Source organism: Taudactylus pleione, unplaced genomic scaffold (assembly GCF_031769625.1).
Source record: "Taudactylus pleione unplaced genomic scaffold, aTauple2 ptg000113l, whole genome shotgun sequence".
Taxonomy (NCBI): Eukaryota; Metazoa; Chordata; class Amphibia; order Anura; family Myobatrachidae; genus Taudactylus; species Taudactylus pleione.
Window position 1 is genome coordinate 15,549,226 of NW_028284515.1, and position 21,484 is coordinate 15,570,709.

The window sequence follows — 21,484 nt, forward strand, 5'->3', positions numbered from 1 at the left end:
GGGATGTCAGCACTGCAGCAGATGGGATGTAAACTCTGGCAGTCCTCAGGTGTTTAAAAGGACAACTCCTGGTCAGAGCTCCGGACACTCCAGCCAGAATCCAGAATGTATTCACCGAACAGCAAGTGCAGCAAAGCAGGAGTCCAGACAACATAGAGCCACGCCTAACGCGTTTCAGACTTTCCAAGTCCTTCATCAGAAGCGTGTACTCGGCTCTTAGATAGGAACATAAACACCCTCTCTAAATACTTACACAAATGTGTCTAATCAACTTAAATCGGCGTCTGTGTCGCGCTGTTAATACAATAATCTCCACACAGACCGGAACCAAGATGGCCGCCATGCGTTCCACCTGTGTTCCAGCAACCAGGAAATTGTTATACTGAAATCCATGCTTCTGCAGTGATCTCCGCGAAAACCGGAACTAAGATAGCCGCCATGCGTTCCACTTGTATTCCAGCTACCAGGAAGTAGATACGAAGCAGGGAAATAAAGGGATTAACTTCACAGTAGTCTTTCTCTGTGTTAGTCCAGCACAGCCATCATATCATAACAGGAGTTCTCATGGATAATAAATGTCCTTCAATCATAAAACGTCCTCAAAGTAAAAATGAAAACACAAACAGTAATTAAAAACACATAAATAAAATAGAATAAAAATACTGACATAGTCAAAAAAGTGCAAAATGCATATATAGAAAGTGCAGGATGTATAGATATAAAAGGATATAGAATGCCCAGTAGTGTCAAGTGAGGAAACATTTTAATTCAAAGTCCCCTGGGAACAAGGGTTCCCAAACGGTGGATCCATTTCATCTCAGCTTGGGATAGCCTTTTTTCAAATATCCCTAGTGCGCCATTTTGGGGTAATTACCTGAATACCCCAAAAATTTGTAATGAAACATTCTTTTGACTCATGATGTTTTTTAAAATGGGCATAGACAGTATGTGTCTCTCTGCCTTTACAGATGTTATAGACATGTTCTGCCAATCTTGTTTTCAAATTCCTACATGTTTTTCCAACATAGCCTAAGCCACATGCACACTCTAGAATATATATAAAATTTTTTCAGTGGCAAGTGACAAAATCCTTAATTATGTAGGTCGTTCCATTAACCGCAAAATGGGATAGTTTATGCGTGTTTGATTTACATGTTCTACACATTAGGCAATCACCACAACGGTGAAAGCCCTTGGTTCTCACGCTTTGTCTAACCTCCGGGTCCAGACTACTTTTGACTAACAGATTTTTTAAAGCTGGCTCCCTTCTATACACGAAGGTAGGTATATCTGGAACAATAGGACCTATTATAGAGTCTTGTTTTAACAGTTTCTGATTCCTATTAAAAACCTTCTCAATATCTTTGGGCATTTATAATTCAATATAGTACATCGTTCACTCAAACTTATCGCTTTTCTCTGCACCCACTGTGTTATCTTTTGTTTTTAATAAATCAGACCTCTATAGAGTTGACTTTCTCTCTAGCTTAACTTAACTTTATCATCCTTGACATAAATACTAAGATCTAAAAACGATACTCCCATTTCATTAAAAGTAAAGGTGAGTCAAGAATGAAAAAGTTAATACTCAAACTTTTAGAAAGTTAACAGACTCTAATAGTTTTATAGAGAGAACCAGTTTGCATCATGCGAATTGGCTTGATGGGATTCCTTTTAGCCAATTTACACGAGTGAAAAGAAACTGTACTGAAAATAATGTGTGTGAAAGGCAACTAGATGAAGTCTCAGAAAGGTTTAGAGCTAAAGGTTATTCAAATGCCCTCCTTGATAACGCTAGAGAGAAAGTCAACTCTATAGAGAGGTCTGATTTATTAAAAACAAAAGATAACACAGTGGGTGCAGAGAAAAACGATCAGTTTCAGTGGGCCTTTGTAATTCAATATAGTACATCGTTCAAAGATATTGAAAAGGTTTTTAATAGGTATTGGAAACTTAAAACAAGACTCTATAATAGGTCCTATTATTCCAGATATACCTACCTTCGTTTATAGAAGGGCGCCAGCTTTAAAAAATCTGTTAGTCAAAAGTAGTCTGGACCCGGAGATTAGACAAAGCGTGAGAACCAAGGGCTTTCACCGTTGTGGTGATTGCCTGATGTGTACAACATGTAAATCAAACACGCGTAAACTATCCCATTTTGCGGTTAATGGAACGACCTACATAATTAAGGATTTTGTCACTTGCCACTGAAAAAAATTTATATATATTCTAGAGTGTGCATGTGGCTTAAGCTATGTTGGAAAAACATGTAGAAATTTGAAAACAAGATTGGCAGAACATGTCTATAACATCTGTAAAGGCAGAGAGACACATACTGTCTATGCCCATTTTAAAAAACATCATGAGTCAAAAGAATGTTTCATTACAAATTTTTGGGGTATTCAGGTAATTACCCCAAAATGGCGCACTAGGGATATTTGAAAAAAGGCTATCCCAAGCTGAGATGAAATGGATCCACCGTTTGGGAACCCTTGTTCCCAGGGGACTGAACGGGGACTTTGAATTAAAATGTTTCCTCACTTGACACTACTGGGCATTCTATATCCTTTTATATCTATGCATCCTGCACTTTCTACATATGCATTTTGCACTTTTTTGACTATGTCAGTATTTTTATTCTATTTTATTTATGTGTTTTTAATTACTGTTTGTGTTTTCATTTTTACTTTGAGGACGTTTTATGATTGATGGACATTTATTTATTATCCATGAGAACTCCTGTTATGATATGATGGCTGTGCTGGACTAACACGGAGAAAGACTACTGTGAAGTTAATCCCTTTATTTCCCTGCTTTGTATCTACTTCCTGGTCGCTGGAATACAAGTGGAACGCATGGCGGCCATCTTAGTTCCGGTTTTCGCGGAGATCACTGCAGAAGCATGGATTTCAGTATAACTATTTCCTGGTTGCTGGAACACAGGTGGAACGCATGGCGGCCGTCTTGGTTCCGGTCTGTGTGGAGATTATTGTATTAACAGCGCAACACAGATGCTGATTTAAGTTGATTAGACACATTTGTGTAAGTATTTAGGGAGGGTGTTTATGTTCCTATCTAAGAGCCGAGTACACGCTTCTGATGAAGGACTTGGAAAGTCTGAAACGCGTTAGGCGTGGCTCTATGTTGTCTGGACTCCTGCTTTGCTGCACTTGCTGTTCGGTGAATACATTCTGGATTCTGGCTGGAGTGTCCGGAGCTCTGACCAGGAGTTGTCCTTTTAAACACCTGAGGACTGCCAGAGTTTACATCCCATCTGCTGCAGTGCTGACATCCCAGGATTTCATTTATATGCCTGATTTCCATCTATGTTTGTGAGTGTAAACTTGGTCTATTAAACGCCTGTTATATGTCAAAGGTGTCCTACACTATGTTCTGTTTTCTTTTCATTGCCCACCTGCACTTGTATATTTGATTATATGCAGTGTTATGCGAGATAGGTCTTGAAGATATCTATCATTAAAAGGAGAAGCAAACCCTGTGACTTTATATCCCAGACATCTATACAGGATTAATCATTCTGGGTGATTATTATTTTTTCAATTTTATTGCATGTGGTATTTAGAGAGCGCCTTACTATTTGGTGTAATCCTTCTATATATTTTTTCCTGTAATTCTTTGGGTTACTAGTGGATGTTTACCTGTTTACATGATTAGTGGCTGCACTCTTTATTTTATTGCGCTTTTTTGTCTACAATCTATTTTCACAGGATGTTATAAGGGTCAGTCCAATATTAGCGTATCGGGATCAGTTCAATATTGTTTAGAATTGTAAACAATCAGGTGGCCAAAAACTGTGGGCAGTAGGTTGATTTGGATACTGGAACTCCCTTCCTTGTTTGTGAGTAGTGCTCCTCACAGTACACGGATACCACGGAATTAACGGGGGCAGTATCAGAATTGTGAGGACACTATCATGCCGTGCTATTAGGTAAGAAAGACAATACTTACCAAATGGTGTGTCTGCTGGTCCGTCACTCCTCTGCAATCCCCACTGGTGTACAGCTTGCGATACTGGGCTGGCCGACAAATTTATAATCAGTACTAGGCTCAGATGTAAAAGAATTTTACTTTCAATGCAAAAACAGTGACTGTTTACATAAGCTGGCAATCAGCATAGGTAACAATAACAGTATAAAAAACTGGTGATCATGTACTACCCGATGCGTTTCATCCCGTTTTGGGACTTTTTGAAGGACATATGGCTGTGGGTTTTACTTTACCTTTCTTTATAGTCCGTTAATTCCTCCTGGTTACACAGCATCCGCGGCACTTCCGGGCAATGTCTGTCCGCGCTTGCACGGTTGATCCGTCCCCCTGAATGTGGACATTGCGCATGTGCAGTCTTTCCCTTCTGGACTTCTGTTTCTTATGTGAAGATGCGGCTGTGTGTATCATTCTCCCACCCATTCTTTATTTATTATGCCTCTGGTGTATGTATTATAGGCTCCTCACATGGCGGCAGCCATTTTTGGTTGGTCCTGAATGTAGTCTAAAGCTACTGCTTCAGTGACTACCTTAATTATTATTTAATATTATTATCCTTTATATGGCGCCACAAGTGTTTCACAGCGCCTTACACAGTACATAATATCGGTTTTCTTGTGTGCTTATTTAACAGTACAAACAATGCTGGACAGATACATGATTTATACATTGCTGCGTAACACTTAGATAAGCAGCATGGTGTCTGTAACCAAGGGTTGGGTGCTGTTGTAAATTAGAGTATAATTAAGTGAAGGAGAAGCACATGAGGGAAGAGGGCCCTGCTCGTGAGAGCTTAAGCTGCATACACACACACAACGATTTTGTTACCGATTTTCTGTCAGATTATCTGTCAGATTTTTTAAAGTGTAATGAACGATTTTTTTGAACTACAAACGATTTTTGCATATTCCCTTAATGAAAATCGTTGAGTTGGTCAGTCTGACTGAACTACAAACGTGAACGCGCATGAACGATAATCGTTTATCGTTTTAACTTAGAAAGTGAATGATTTTTTGAATGATAATCGATACCGTTAACGATAATCGTTCAAAAAAATCTTGTGTGTATACACCTTTACATTCTAAAGGGGAGGGGGCAGACAAGCATGAGTGACACAGATGGGCTGGATACAAGGGTCACAACATCTAACATCGTTGGGCAGCACAGACTGTAATGGTTAGTGTTCCTGCCTCACAGCACTGAGATCGTGGGTTCGATTCCCACCACGGCCGTAACTGTGTGGAGTTTGTATATTCTCCCTGTGCTTGCGTGGGTTTCCTCCGGATGCTCCAGTTTCCTCCCACACTCCAAAAATATACTGGTAGGTTAATTGGCTCCAAAACATAAAATTAACCCTAGTGTGTGTGTGTGTACATTGTACATGTGATAGGGAACAGAGTGTAAGCTCCACTGGGGCAGGGACTGATGTGAATGGCCAACTATTCTCTGTAAAGCGCAGCGGAGTATATGTGCGCTATATAAAGAACTGGTAATAAATAAATAAACATCTATGGAAAGGTTAGTCTAAACTTGAGAGAGAAAAAAAACTGAAGCCGGACCCACTGACATCAGTAGTGATGTCAGTGGGAGTGATTTTGGCTCTGATAGAGCCAAAATCACTCCAGGGCTTGCGGCAGCGAGACCCTACCGCAGGGTCTCCGTCGCAAGCCTGATGGTCGCGATGGTCTTGACCATCGCGACCATCATCATGGACGCTCGCTATAGCTGTGGGTGACCACCCACAGCTATAGCGAGCGTCCATGATGGTCGCGATGGTCAAGACCATAGCGACCATCAGGCTTGCGACGGAGACCCTGCGGTAGGGTCTCGCTGCCGCAAGCCCTGGAGTGATTTTGGCTCTATCAGAGCCAAAATCACTCCCACTGACATCACTACTGATGTCAGTGGGTCCGGCTTCAGACGGTAGGCGTTCCCATGGGAATGCATCCGTCTGGCAGCAACGCCCCCGGCACACCCACCAAAGGGGGCGTGCTGTCACTCAACATCGACAGCACGCCCCCTTTGGTGCGAGAACCGGAGCGACGGCTACCCCACTCCGTCGTGCGCATGCGCAGTAGGGCACCATCGACCCGCTTGCGAGCGTCATGCGCTCGCGAGCGGGTCTGAATCAGGCCCAATATACCAACACAGATAGAGTAATTTCCTGTCTTGATACAGATTTTAAAATAATATGAAATACTGTTTAAACAGTATTTCCCAACATACTGATTAATCAGTAGTTAATTACCTAACAGATTTAAAGGCTGGGCAAATAAAAACCAAGCAGCAATATGTTTGGTGCAGTATAATATACACAGTCTGTTCTCATTACTTCGAAGTGCCGGCGGCCATCTTTGGTTGGTCTTATCCAATTATAAGTACTTATTTCTCCAGCAATTAGGGTCTTCTCCGTATTTGATTGTGAATATGGAGTTCTATGTGTAGTATCCCATAATAATCTGTGTGGGGGATATGTGTACACTTCATCATAGTATGGGAAATGTAAATATATATAATGTAGTATATTATATATATTTACTTTACCCATACTATGATGGGTGGGATGCAGGGTTGCATAAAAATCTGATTTTTTTTTTTTTTTTTTTGTATATCTGATTTATTTGAATTAAACCAGATTTTTTGGATTCAAATATATAAAAAAATTTCTTCTAGTAAACTGTTTAAGTTTAGATGTTTACACCTTGTTTTAGTACTACATGAACATTTTTTGAAGTGAGAACAGTAACAAAATTAACACAGTAATAGAATAAATACACACTAAACAGTTGCATCAAGAAGTACAATTAGGCTCTGAATTTCACTCACTCAGTTGTTTTGAGTCTGAGTCAAACCTGTATATGTCTTTCTCCACGTCCTCACGTTTGTCCTCAACCGAAAAGACTCTGTAACATGCAACCAGCTTAGCTGCTTTTTCATTTCCCAATCTGTTGCTTGTTTTGGATTGTACAAAACCGTACGTTGAAAAAATCCTTTCAATTTAAATTCCTGCACTTGATGAAAACTGTGGTGAAGATCTGCTTCAGTAAATTTACTACAGAAGTGTCTAACTGAAGTTGAGCTGGGAAGGACATCCACCAGGCTAGTGGAGATACTTGGCGTAAAGTGTCCACTTCAAACATGTGCGGTGCAAATGGTTTCATGGATGCACGAAAGTTGATTATGAGCGGCATAATTTGACGATTATTGGCATGAGCAAACTCTATAGCAGTCTCCATTTCAGCAGGACTAAAGCTTTTTTTCCCCCTGTACCTAGGATAAAGTAGATTAGCCAGCAAGTGGGCATCTGTGAGTGCAATTTTAGCTCTTGTCTTTGCCATCTTTTCTAGATTGCTGTGGTGTCCAATCTCTTCAAGATCATCTAACAGCTTCTTCCACACTTGTACGACCTCGCTGATTGTGCAGTTGCATCTTTGTGCACGATCCAGGGCTACAGCTACAGGTTTCAGTCGAGCCAAATAATCTTCAGCACTCCGCTTAATACCAAAGTTATTGACTTTGTTAATAATGTCTTGTGGGATATCATCTTTGTTTTCATCACATACTCTAACAAGAATGGGCCAGTTTTTCAGAAAGGACTCCAAACAGTCTGCTATAGTATTCCAGCGTACGTCACTTGGTAGTGTAAGCCTTTTCCCACCTGCTTCTTTGTATTTAGCTGCTGAAAAATGGACATTTCGGAAGTGCATAATAATATCAATGATATGTTCCTTAACTCCTGGAATGTTGAGGTCATGTGCAAGAAGATTCATTAAGTCTGAAGAACATCCATGTGCAATAATATCCAGGTCATAAGTTTCTTTCAGATCTGCTCTTATCTTTGCCATATTGGCAGCATTATCAGTCACAAAGCTCTTCACACAGAACAATCAAAAGATTCTTCACACAATTTAATACTTTTGGCTGCAAGTTCATTTCAGTACTGTGCAGTATGACTATAGCCTGATGTGTCAATACTCTCTACTAAGTACTCAGTCATCTGAAGTAACCGAACAACAAATAATTGGCTCATTATCCATGTTGCTCCAGCCATCAATAGCCATACACACTGTCTTGCCTTTCAACTTTTCCTTGCTTTTGTCTTGAACAGACCGACACACCTCATCATGCAACTTTCCACCTACATCCTTGCGGTTGGGTGGCTTGTATCCTGGGCGAAGCATCTGCACAAACTTAATCATCTCTGAGTGTTGAACACATTTAAATGGTGAATTTGTTGCATTGATGTACCGAGCACATCGCAGGTCAAGAGCTTCTTTTTCTGATTTGGTAGATTTGACTACAAAGTCTTCAAGTGTTGTTGCTTTTGTGGCTTTTTGCTTACTTGCAGGTTCACTAGAAAGCCTTGGTGAAGAAAGTGGGTTCCACATTTCTAGTGTTCACTCTAGCTCCGGCGGCAGGCAGGGCGCTGGAGCTAGAGAGCGCAACCTTGTGCACGCGCCCGAAAAGGGGGGCGTGGTCATGTAAAGGGGGCGTGTCTATAAGACGCGTCCCCTTTTCGTCATACTTGGGGGCGTGCCCGGCACTTACGGACTCGCCGGGCAGCCCCCAAGCGCTGCAGAAAGGGAGAATAGATGCCGGGCGCATGCGCCCGGCGTCTATTCTCCGGCATTGACCGGGTTACCGCACGTTTCTCCACCCGTGGGACACTGCATCCCGCGGGTGAGGACGGCACCCGCAGGCTGTGAGGGCAGGGCGCTTTTTGCCCTCCAGAAGGAGGGCAGGGTGCTTTTTGCCCTCCAGAAGGAGGGCAGGGCGCCGCGCCCCGCTAAAACAGCCTAGCGGGAACGCTACATTTCCACATCAGAGGAGCAGGATGGTGCAGGGGTGGAAGTTGAATGATGAGACGTCACACCAACAGCAGCTACAGATTCATCTTCATTTCCATGAGTAGTTGTACCTTCGCTTCTTGAATTAAGATTTCCATCATCATCAGTACCTGAATGTGAAGCACATTTTTTGTAATGGTCTTTCATTCTTGCTACAAAGTCCTTGCATTACTTTACTGCATGTTTTACATTCTGCTTTACATCCAGATTTACCAGGGACAGTCTTTTTGTTGAAATATATCCAAATGGCATCCTATTTACTGCCAGAAGTAGCCATACTTACTAACCGCTTATGTTTGCTTGTTCAGACTTCAAAAGTGAAAGTGAAACTGAAGAGCTATGGGGAATCTCCTATACACCATCCATTATTCTCCCCAGCTGAGCTTAAAAAAAAAAAAAAAAAGTCTGCCCCCACCTACACGTCTATCTCTTTCTAAGCAAAAGTTGTAGTTTTTTAACATTTTGATTTAAATCATGATTAGATAGACACTTATGTAGTAAATCTCCTGAAGCAGATCTTCACCGCAGTTTCATCAAGTGCAGGAATTGAAAGGATTTTTTCAATGTACGGTTATGTACAATCCAAAACACGCAACAGATTGGGAAAAGAAAAAGCAGCTAAGCTGGTTGCATGCTACGGAGCCTTTTCTGTTGAGGACAAACGTGCAACCCTGTATACTATAAATATACTATATATATGTATGCCACCTGTTGTATTTTGATTAGTTGGCTTTCCCTAAATGAGCGCCCCCCCCTATCGGACAATTCACAAATATTGATAATATAGTCTTCTAATTAATTGCTCACTGTGAAAGACCATAGTTACGCGATTTCAACATTGTCTAATGCTGCGTCATTCCACTATGGAGTTTGTGTTGTGTTGCAATATATTGTGATTTTCTATTTGAGTACTAACAGTATTTATGATGTCCCACTACTCATAGAATTCTATGGGTCAATGTTTAAACCATCCGGATGTAATAACCAAGAAAAAAGAATAATAAAAAGCGCTGCTGATTGGAGACCTTCTGTCTTGATAATAATAAATACAGATTAATATAACATACAAATGGCCATATATAAAACCCATAAAATTAAAACATAAGACAATTAGCATAAATAACAATGTATAGGTATAAATACTTCTGGAATATCAGGTTAATATCTGAACATGTGGTTATATAAAGCAGCAGAGATAATAGCAAGCTGCCGACAACTCCATATATAGTGTTCCCTCTAGCTCCGGCGGGAGGCAGGGTGCCGGAGCTAGAGAGGGCATGCCCGTGCGCGCCGCGACCGAGAAGGGGGCGTGGTCATCGGAAAAGGGGGCGTGTCTATAAGACGCGCCCCCTTTTCGTCACTCTTGGGGGCGTGCCCGGCACTTACGGACACGCCGGGCAGCCCCCAAGCCCTGCAGACAGGGAGACTAGATGCCGGGCGCATGCGCCCGGCGTCTATTCTCCGGCGGTGACAGGGTCACCGCATGTTTCTCCACCCGCGGGACACTGCGTCCCGCGGGTGAGAACGGCTCCCGCAGGCTGTGAGGGCAGGGAGCTTTTTGCCCTCCTCCTGGAGGGCAGGGTGCTTTTTGCCCTTCAGAAGGAGGGCAGGGCGCCGCGCCCCGCCAAAACAGCCTAGCGGGAACGCTACATATATGTTGCTATGATGTGGAAGTAAACATATAAATACAATATAATAAATGAAACAGCTCCACACTTCACTAGACGTTTCTCTGGATTATATCCCAAAATGACACTTCAAGATTCCAACTGTATTTTAATCCATACCATTTTATTAGGTCAAGGACCAATTGAATAACAGTATTTTTAGTTCCTTGATGGTTGGAGAGGACTTGATTTATAAATATATGTGAGTACACGATCTCAAGTTTTAATGTCCATTTAATAGTGGGGAAATTTCTCATAGAGAGATAAAGATCCTCCCATTTCCCTTAACTGGATATATATATTCAGCCAGGTACAAGTAGTCTCCACTATCCTTCACCCGTTTTGTACACCGATATTGGCAAGAATCTTATTAATGCCCAGGTGATGGTGTTCACTGAGAGTTATCTTGATGTGGTTACTCACAGTGAAGTTGATCCAACAGAGCGCTCTGTTTTGGTGGATGATAGTCTGGAGCTTGTAACACGTTTCCCCACCTTGTGGATTACCTCAGCGGCTTCCTCAGACAGAATGACTCTATTTCAATTCTAAAGGTTCGTTTATAGCAACTTAATTGGATGCTAAATGATTAAACTGAAGCAGCTGTCTCCACTGTGTGGATTGTGGGCTTAAGCCCCACCTCTTCCTGTTTTTGCATTCCACATGACATCACTTGTGCGTTCCAGCAGACATTTGTAGTCAAAACTACCAAATCATTTATTATATTGTATTTATATGTTTTCTTCCACATCATAGCAACATATATAGAGTTGTCGGCAGCTTGCTATTATCTCTGCTGCTTTATATAACCACATGCTCAGATATTAACCTGATATTCCAGAAGTATTTATACCTATGCATTGTTATTTATGCAAATTGTCTTGTGTTTTAATTTTGTGTTTTATATATGGCCATTTGTATGTTATATTAAACTGCTGATTGGAGACCTTCTGTCTTAATAATAATAAATACAGAGTTTTTTTATTATTTTTTTCTTGGTTTTTACTGTTAAGAGGTGTGGCAATTACCTCTATTAAGAAGCTGCAGCGTGGATTGGATACTAAGATTGATATCTCCATATTCTGATCAGGCGCCTAGGTGTGTGTGTTTTGGTGCTCATCCGGATGTAATGTTTGTAGGTCATATATCCAACTTCTTTCTATTCGATCTATCCTTTCAGTTCTATTTTCACCCATTCAGTTATGTTGGATTTTGTCAATTGCTAGGAATTTTAGACCTTTGGGGTTGCATTGATGTGTAATCCTAAAATGTTCTGAAACACTATGGTTCTCAAACCCCTTTGTAATATTCTTAAGGGGTACATTTAATCCTGACTTTTAAAGCCCTGGTAGTGCATCCTATTTACTGCGACCCACATGGGCACTCAAGGAGGTAGGTGATATTGTCACTGTCACAGGTAATTGTCCCTCTAGTATTCTATTCTTTATTGGTTTGATTTGAATGTGCATGTGGGTTTTGTGCTTATATACCCCAGCTTTCTACAATTATAACCTCTTCCACAATGGTAGAACCCCTCTTTTACAGTGGATCCCTCTAATGTTAATTGTTCGGGGGCCCCTCTGTCTTGAGGAGATTGTGCACCAATTTTTTCTTTGCCAGGTGCCTTACGGAAGACTACGTCCAGTTTACCAGGCAACATGGTACACTGGCACATCTTATAAATGGATGATAGCCTATGTCTTTTTAGAATATTTTTGACTTTAAGGGCTGCACCTGTATAATTTGTTAAGAAATATACCTTCTCACTCTCTTTGGTTGTTTCGAGGAATATTTCAGTAATGTCTCTCTAGGTTTTAGTTCTAGGTCTTTAAATACCCCTTCTACCTCTCTCATGTTGTAGTTCTTCTCCTTAAATTGTTTGAGATGTGTACCCTGTTCTTTATAGTGCTCCAAATTGGTACAGTTTTGTCTTAATCGTGGAAATTGACCTTTGGTGATGCTCCTAATCCAACTTGGATGATGGTTACTGTGGGCCAGGATATAGCTGTTAACGTTAACTTGTTTGTTTTGTGTTTTGGTTTTGAGTCTGCAACGAAAATGTCTAAATCTAAGAACTCTACCTTCACTTTACTATATGTGGAGGTGAATTGTTGATTTCTATCATTCTCGTTGATCTTACCCAAAAATAATTGTAGCGATGTCTCGTCGCCCCGCCAGATACAAAATACATTGTCAATATGCCTTTTCCAGAGGACCAAGTTCACCCCAGGCTCCGCATCGGACCAGATGTTCATGTCCTCCCAATAGCTCATAAATAGTTTTGCGTAGCTTGGGGCAAACTTGGTCCCCATAGCTGTCCCTCTGCGTTGTAGATAGAAATTGTAATCAAACCACATGTAATTGTGTGTTTAAAATTAAATATATTCTTTGAAGTATGAACTCAATCTGTTCCTTCTCTAGTTCTTCGTTCCGTTCTAAAAAATACCTCACACTCTCAATCCTATGTAGATGGTCGATTATAGTATATCGCTTGTCATTAACCAAAAATCCTCATTCCACTCGATATCTTGCAGGACATTCAGTACTTTGGTGGTGACTCTGAGGCATGACCTCTGTTTCTTTACATAGCTTTGCAGAAAAAAATTATGTATTGTGACATTGGTGAAGTGATGGAATCTATGCCTGATGTTATTGGTCTGCCTGGGGGATGTGTAGTGTTTTTGTGAATTTTTGGCAGATGGTAGAATACCGGAATAATTGGATGAGGTGTGTTCAGGAAATTGTACTCGTGTTTGTTCAGGACGCCCATACCTTTGTTAAGTAAAGTTTGGAGTTCTTTTTGAAATGTGGTAGTCTGATACCATTTTATTTTTTGATAGGTGGTTTCATCTTTCAGTATCTTATATGATTCCATATCGTAATCAGCCTTGTTCATGATGACTAACCCGCCGCCTTTATCAGCAGGTTTGACTACTAACTTGTCCCTCCCTAGATTTTTTTAGTGCTTCCCAGTTGTCTCTATTGAGATGTGATCCTTTGGATCCTGCTTTGGGGTCTATTTCTCTTATGTTTTTAATGGCTGCTTTTTCAAATGTTTGTATAAAGCATCCTTTACTATGAATTGGATTAAAGGTGGACTTTGGCCGAAGTTCTGTATATTTATATGTGTCCTGTTCTGAATTTTTTTTGTATACTCAAATTTTTGTCTAGAAAATATTTTTTCAGACATTTCATGGTGAAACTTTTGACGTCCTAGATTTGTACTGAACTTGTCCAGTTTATTCTTGTGGGTGAATTTGCCCTTGTTCAGTTGTGTGATCTGTGGTTTAGTAAGTGTCATGTTGCTCAGATTAAAAATCCCTATTGGTTGTTCTGTAACGGGCTTAACTCCCTCTCTATCCTGCGTCTTTTGCCCTCCTCTGCATCCTCTTCTAGTGTGTTTAATTTTCTTTTCATTGATGAATCTATTTTCTGTTGTGTCACACTGGTGCCTAGTTCTAAAAAACAATCCCCCCATCTTGCTTCTTCCCCTGATGTGGCTCCTTGGGCTATGTGTATAGAGTCATTGTTTATCGAATTTTCCTCTGTTAGTGTCTTGCTCAATCCGTTTAGTGGTTTTTCTTATTAGATCTTGCCAGCCCTGTTCAAATGACTGCCGAGCTAGGTCTACTAGGCGATCAGTGTTAGTTTCTCTATCCACTCAATAGAGGGTCCAGAAGATATCATCTGACTCTTGACTCCTACTGTCTGACAGCTGACTATGGACGGTTAGGTCCAAAAGGTTAATGTCATCACCTTGAACCTCTTGATCAAAATGCTACTTTTTCATGTATTGTTGGTAAGTAAGGTTAAATTTTTTATATACTGGGGGTGGCTACGCCCCTTCTACACTTATCTGTGTTTAGTTTGCCTTCCTTGTCCTTAACCTTGAGTGAATATGTAAGTCTGTTTCTACGTTGCTGGCATATGTAGTTCCACAGCAACTGGAGGGCCATATGTTAATTACCCCTGCTCTATGCCATGACTCCTGTTTACATGAACAGCACTTATAGGTGTGAGGCTCGGTGATTACTTTTCAAGAGTGTGTATTTCATTGGTGCTTGTACACTGAGTAGGTGGCACAGCATAGAGGTCATTGGATCTAGGTGGCACAGCATAGAGGTAGGTGGCACAGCATAGAGGTCATTGGATCGTTGCACTATTTCTGAAACCTTCTTCTGTTAGGGACTTTGCTCTAGAAATAAATGTTATCCAATGCTTGCAGTTGCTATGTAATTGCATGTAGAGAGAACGGTGGAAATTTATATTTTTTATTTTTTGTTTTGCTTATTTACAAACCTGCGTATTGTAGGGTTTTTTTTGTACTTTAGTCATAACTATAGCTTATTTATAGAATGGGTTTTTTGATTTCTGCATTTTCCTCTTTTTCACATCCAGTTGCAAATAAGAAGTAGTATTTTTGGGTGAGTCACAATGGACCTGGGGGCTCATTTGCGCCAGGCGTCTCATGGCTAGGAGACATCTGTATATGTGACTAAATAGGACACATCTAGAAGCTTTGTCATTCTGGTTCTTATTGTGCTGTAACATTAGAAAACCGTTGTCTAATACACAATTTTACATATTTAATGTAGGAGTCCATTTTGTCAGAAGCCAATAACTTTTCAGTATGATATACGGATTGTGGAAAGGGAGCACATACAACCTCCCTGGCCCTGACCCCAGTGCTGTGATGTAGCATTGCTCACCACTGCGCTGATTATATTGAGCGAGATCACCTATACAAGTCATTAAAGAAAGGAAATCTTTAAGTTAATAATTGTGTCCACGTGATACTGATTCTAGGGCACTACATTATAAGATTAAATTTTTGGGGGGGCTGCACAGCTGATGCCTGTCACTTACAGGGGGAGAGATTAAGCCACGCTGTTGGATGTGCCTTTGCTGCCTGTCTGGAGAGAAAGCAGAAGCGAGAGAAGGAATGTGGGGTGACTGCCACCTTTGATGCCAGCAGGACGACCTTTACACGAGAAGGCTCATTCAGAGTGACTACAGCCACTGAACAGGCTGAGAGGGAGGAAGTTATGAAACAAATACAGGATTCTAAGAAAGGTACCATTGTCTGTCTATGGGTTTTTTGTCATTTTGATCTTCAGTATTTCCAGTTGTGAGAGGTTTTTAACCTTTTTTTTTTTTCCTTCATCCACTAGGGGACACTGGAGGCTTCAGACAGTGGGGTATAGACGTGTGCTAAGTGGAAGCTGGCACTTTAAATATTTAAGTGTGACTAGCTCCTCCCCCCTCTATACCCCACTTTAGCTTCAGTCTTAGTTTGTGCCTGAGGGGAGCTGGTTGTGTTATTCACATTCTCCTCAGGGTATTTAAATAGAGCACTACTGCGCTGAAGCTAAAGAATATCTACATTGACAGGAACAGACAGGCAGCAGCTGCACTGCCTGTCTGCATCGATGGAGCTGCTGGGGAGACCCGCTCGCAATTGCACGCAGTTCGCCTGGGGTCCCCGACTACAGAGACAACTGTCTCCATATAGGAGGTCCTGCTTGCAGCGAGCATAAATTAGTCAGCTGGCAGCGGAGCAGCGTTGTGAGTATGCCCTGGCTCCCCATCTAGCGGGGTAGCCAGGTTAACATTAAGAACGGCATATACAAGGCTGCTCCGATTAGTGGGACAGCCAAACAGATCACTAGCACATCCAGCTAGTGCAGCAGACGTAGCACGCGTATAACCCAATGTAAGCGCCATAGCGGCGGGGTGGCGCCAAGCTCCAGAGTCCTGCTCCTTCCTCCCAGTGGCCATCAGCGCTTCCCTCGAGGGTGCTGGCACCCATTACACAGAGGGACAGTCTGCTACATAAGAAAAACGCTGCTGCATGAAACTGTAAGCCTACCCTGGACTGTAAGTAAACAGTGGGGTTTGGGCTGGTCAGGAGAGCATTTAAGGCAATACTACTTACAGTGGTTACTTCCTTCTATGCCTAGCGTTTTCTGGCACTGCTAGGAGCGCTATTAGGGCAAGTGTGGCTCTCTCCTGCCTCTCTGTATCTCAGTTTCTTCTTTTTACCTTTTTCACTACAGTTTTACTGTTGTTTGTGTGGGGTCTGTATGTATCATGACTGAAAGGGGCGCTGAGGCGTCCCAAAAGTTATTTACGTTATTTACTTACAAAAAGTGTGCAAATGCAATCCTGAATAACAATCTTCAGGGATGTCAGAACCGCCGTCTTGAACGGCGCAGGTTACAAGGTGCTCCAGTGGCGCAATCGTTCAGCGTGCGGTACGTATAAGACAGTATCTGTTGAGCAATGCCAAGGTTGTGAGTTCACTCACCTGGAGCAAAGTAATTTTATGACCCATCTCTCTGCTGAGTTGGAGGCTTCTCGGAACGAAACAGAGGTCTCCAGGTCAGCGGCTCTAGAAAAACCATGGGCAAGGTCCTTAGCTGAATCCAGGGATGGGATCTCAAAAGTATGACTATTTCCCGTACACAACTGTTGCCCTCAGTCCTCCAATTGGAGGAGTAGAATATGCTAGTTATCGAAGGACGAATATGCTCCAAATTCGCCTGAGGAAATCCAGTAGGAGCCTGAGCCGGTGTCCGGATAGAGGCTTTACTTTCTGCAATCCACCAGGTATTGTAGTTACATGATAATCTTTCTTTCTAAAGAAACAGACGACAAGCTTTTGCATTCATTAGAGCGGGATTCTCTTCTGATGTCGGCTTAGGAACATCCGTTTTTAAAAAAATAATAAAAAAACATTCAGATGTCCCGGCGGTTATTATCCTTTTCCTACAGATAGTAGATAATCTGGTGAGGAGCTCAAGTGGCTCACCTGATAAGGCGAGTACACCAGTGACAGGTCCCAGGATTGAAAGCCAGTCTGGGACAGCATGCCACTTTGTTAGTTTTCTCCCCCTACAGTAGACTGTCTAGGAAGACTATGCTACAGGTTCCTGGAACCATGCCTTTGAAAGAGAATACTCTCAAGTCCATTAATACAGCTGCAGTTCTCTGTGATTGTAAGCTGCTGGAAGCTTACTCTATTAGCAATATAGGTGAATCTGCTACTTATCTTGGAGAAATTGGCTGACTGGATGAGAGATCGACGTCCAAAGACGTTTGCAATATTTTCAGCTCTGGCGTTTTCGGCGCGTATGGTGCTGTGGCTTAAACAATGGCAGGCGAATGCAAGATAGAAGAAAGCTGTGAAAGCCCTTTCATTAACTGGAAGTGTATTTTTGGGGAACTAGATAAATGGATTTCTCAAGCTACTGGGGGTAAATACACTTTTCTTCTGTCGGCGGCTCCTCTCTCTAGAAGATCTTACTCTGGACCTTCGTTTCGGTCCTTTCATGCTCCGGGATGTTCACGCGGTTGCTTCAGAGGAGGTCCATCAACTTCCCGTGGTTCCAGAGGACATGGCAAAACCGCAACAACATCTGTTCAACAGGAGGTTAAGTCCACTACCAAACCTTGTGCATGACTGGCTTCCCTCTCACCTGGGGGACCCCAGAGTGGGAGCACGTCTTTGGGGCTTCAGAGAAGTATGGACTCATTACTCGGGGATACAAGCTAGTCTTTCAGCTTCAACCTCCTCATAGGTTTTTAACCAGGTTTACCAGTTTCCAATGACAGGAGTGTCGTTTTACAAAAAGCAATAGACAGGCTTCTATCCACGAGAGTGGTGATCCACGTTCCCAGAAATCAGACCGGAAATGGTTTTTACTGCAGTCTCTCTTCGTGGATCCGAAGCCGGATGGCTCGGTCAGACCTATTCGGTGATTGTGGTCCTAGAGGAAGGCAAATTCATGGTATCGCAAGATATCAAGGACGCCTACCCTCACATCACTATCTGGCCGCCTCACCAAGAGTCTGAGATTTACAGTTCAAAATTCACATTTCCAGTTTCAGGCCTTTCCCTTCGGCTTATCATCAGCCCCCAGGGTATTCACAAGAGTCATGGCTGTGATTCAGTCTCCTATGGAAACAAGGGATCACTTTTATCCTTCACCTGGACGATCAACTTCTGAAGACCCATTCCAGGGACAAATTACTGCACATCACAGTGACTAACAGCCTTCTCATTCGTAAAGGATGGATCCTAATCTTTCCCAAGTCCCATCGGCAACCTACGCAGAAGCTACAGTTTCTGGGAATGATCATGGACATTATATCAGCGGGTGTTTCTCTCTCAGAAGAGGCAACTTCTATTCAGGAGATGGTGAGTGAGGACGGTCCTTCGATGTCGTCAGGTATCGGTGCATGTTTGCATTCAACTCCTGGGGAAGATGGTTGCGGCATTCACGGCCATTCCTTATGGAAGGACGTTTCAGCTAGACCTCTTCTCAAAATGGACAGGATCCCATTTTTCCTTCACCAATGGGTAAGTTTAAGTCTCAGAACTTGGATATCCTTTCTCTGGTGGTTGATCTCTGTACACCTAAATGGAGGGAAAGTGATTCGGAGTGTGGGATTGGACTCTTAGAGAGGCTGGGGGGCTATCATTCAGGAACTTCACTTCCAAGACCGCTGGACATCACAGGAAGCGAGTCTGCCAATGAACATATTGGAATTAAAGACAGTTTTCTACATTATTCAGACAGCAGATCACCTGTTGCGGGGCCGATCAGTCAGGGTCCAGTCGGACAACGCTACGACTGACATAAATAAACAAACCAGAAGTCGGCCAGCTATAAAACAAGTAAGCCGGATTCTAATCTGGACGGAAAAGTTTGCGATCGGCAGGACGTGCATCCAGGGGAATGGGTACTACATCCTCATATTTTTCACCAGCTTGTCCAACGGTGGGGTCTTACGGAGGTTTGACCTCATGGCATCCAGTCAAAATAATCAACTGCCTCTCTACTGCTCTCGGACGGAGGCAGTGGCAGTGGACACACGTCAACGCCGTGGCAGTTCCAATTTGTCTCTGTTCCCTCTTCTCCCACGGTTCTACACATCAAAAGGGAGAAGGCCAAGGTTTTACTGGTGGTTCTGGATTGGCCACGCAGAGCTTTGTATTCCATATTTCAACTTCTGCGGATTGGCTATCCGTGCCCCTACGTCTAAGAGAAGATCTCTTATTACAGGCTCATTTAGTCTATTCAGACTTAAAGCGGCTACGTTTGGCTGCATGGCTGTTGAAAGGGCCTTCTTAAAACGTAGAGGGATCCCACCCAGGGTAATACCTACTATGCTCCGAACCTGGTAAGAAGTTACTTCAAAACATTACCACCGTATTTGGAAGGTTTATGTTTCAGGGGGTGAACGTAGAGCGTCTCCTCCAACAGAATTCAACCCAGTCAGATTTCAGCTTTTTTTTTTTTTTTTTCTGCAAGCAGGTTTTTCAGCTGGTCTGGGTTTGGGTTCTCTAAAAGTTCAGATTTAAATTTTATATCCAAAAAACAGCGCTGGGAAGAATCTCTTAATCCCTTATTTGTGGGCGTGGAACTAATCCAATTTACACATCACTACAATAAATGAATAAATAAATGAATCAGTAAAAATGAATATAAAAATGCAAATGTGCTGTTAATAATTTAATAAACCGATCAATACAAAATAGTGAATCTATATTATAAAAAAGTTGAAAAATCATAAAGATTTTTTACATAATCATGCATAATGTAGGTCCAATCCACATTGCACAGTATGCAAAGAATTTTATTCAAAAGCTGTGAACCCAAGCACTAAATCAGTCTGACTGAGTGTCGGTGATTATGTATCATATGAAAGTTACAACCGTCAGTTCTTTAGTGTATCCTTGGTTGCAGCCGCAATAATGTTTCCCATAATAATTCCTGTCAACATTTGTCCACATAAATGAGAAATAGAAATATCTTCCAGGACCATTAGGAGAAAAATGAAATAAACAAATGTGATGGATGTGGCACTTGTTAGCCACTAAACACGTTTCGGTGAGAGAGTGGTTATTTTATGGAGCATAAAGTATGTAGCTACAGCCGCGTCCAGCTAAGCAGAAATGATCTCTACTCCAATATAATGTGTAGGACAGGGGTTCCCAACCACGGTCCTCAAGGCACACTAACAGTCCAGGTTTTAAGGATAGCCATACTTGAGCACAAGCAACTTAATTAGTACCTCAGTTATTTTGATTAAACCATCTGTGCTTTAGCATGGATATCACCAAAACCAGGACTGTTAGTGTGCCTTGAGGACCGAGGTTGGAATCACTGGTGTAGGAGAATATTCCTTATTTATTGTTCATACAGGCTCCCCGATAAATTCACTAGCAGCGGGTGCTTACAAGTGATGTATCACACCTCACCGCTGCAGATGCGGGACTCAGCCGCTCCAAAGTGCCGTGTTGCTCTCCTGCTATGGATGTGAGATGCTGCCTCCGGGTGAAATAGAGACTGCTCACACTGTGCTTGTCCTGCGGTAATAGAAGCACCTGCTTTGGATGCCTGTGGAGTCTTGTGTAAAAAGCACAGTAATAGCCGGGCTGGAGAAAGTGTCAGTGCTACTGCAACCGGTCTCCAAAATTTCACAGAATGATGTTCGCTAACGCGTTTCTTCCTAGATAGGATTTCATCAGAGATTTCAACTCTGATGATTTTCACCCAAAAGAAGCTGGTATTGATACTGGAGGTACAGACTTTTCTGCAGGGTATGATACGGTTACGACCACCCTGTGTTCTTCCTACGGCTCCATGGGATTTGGATCTCGTCCTTTCTTGCTTATAGTCTTCTCTGTTCGAACCTTTGGAGTCTTTAGAGTTAAGATTCCTTTCGTAGACTGTAACACTTCTTCTCGCACTGGCCTCAGCCAGGAGGGTGTCGGAACTGGGAGCTCTATCCTGTTGTCCTCCATACTTGGTATGTCATGAGGATAGAGCGGACCTCCATACAAGAGTGGATTTTATTCCTAAGGTGGCTTCGTCTTTCCGCATCAACCAACCTAGTGTGGTACCGGTTTCTTCCACAGGATTCACCTTCGTCAAGATCCTTGGATGTTGTTAGGGCTCT

General features: G+C 42.3%; 1 protein-coding gene across 4 annotated transcripts in view; it reads left to right on the plus strand.

The window, feature by feature from the left end:
• The window catches only part of NUMB (NUMB endocytic adaptor protein), a 122,653-nt gene that overhangs the window by 93,127 nt on the left and 8,042 nt on the right, over positions 1–21,484 (plus strand). For all 4 annotated transcript variants that reach the window (XM_088471262.1, XM_088471267.1, XM_088471266.1 and 1 more), the window contains one exon: positions 15,385–15,589. In XM_088471262.1, the coding sequence (XP_088327388.1) occupies positions 15,385–15,589 (205 nt within the window). The remainder of the gene's footprint in view (positions 1–15,384; positions 15,590–21,484) is intronic.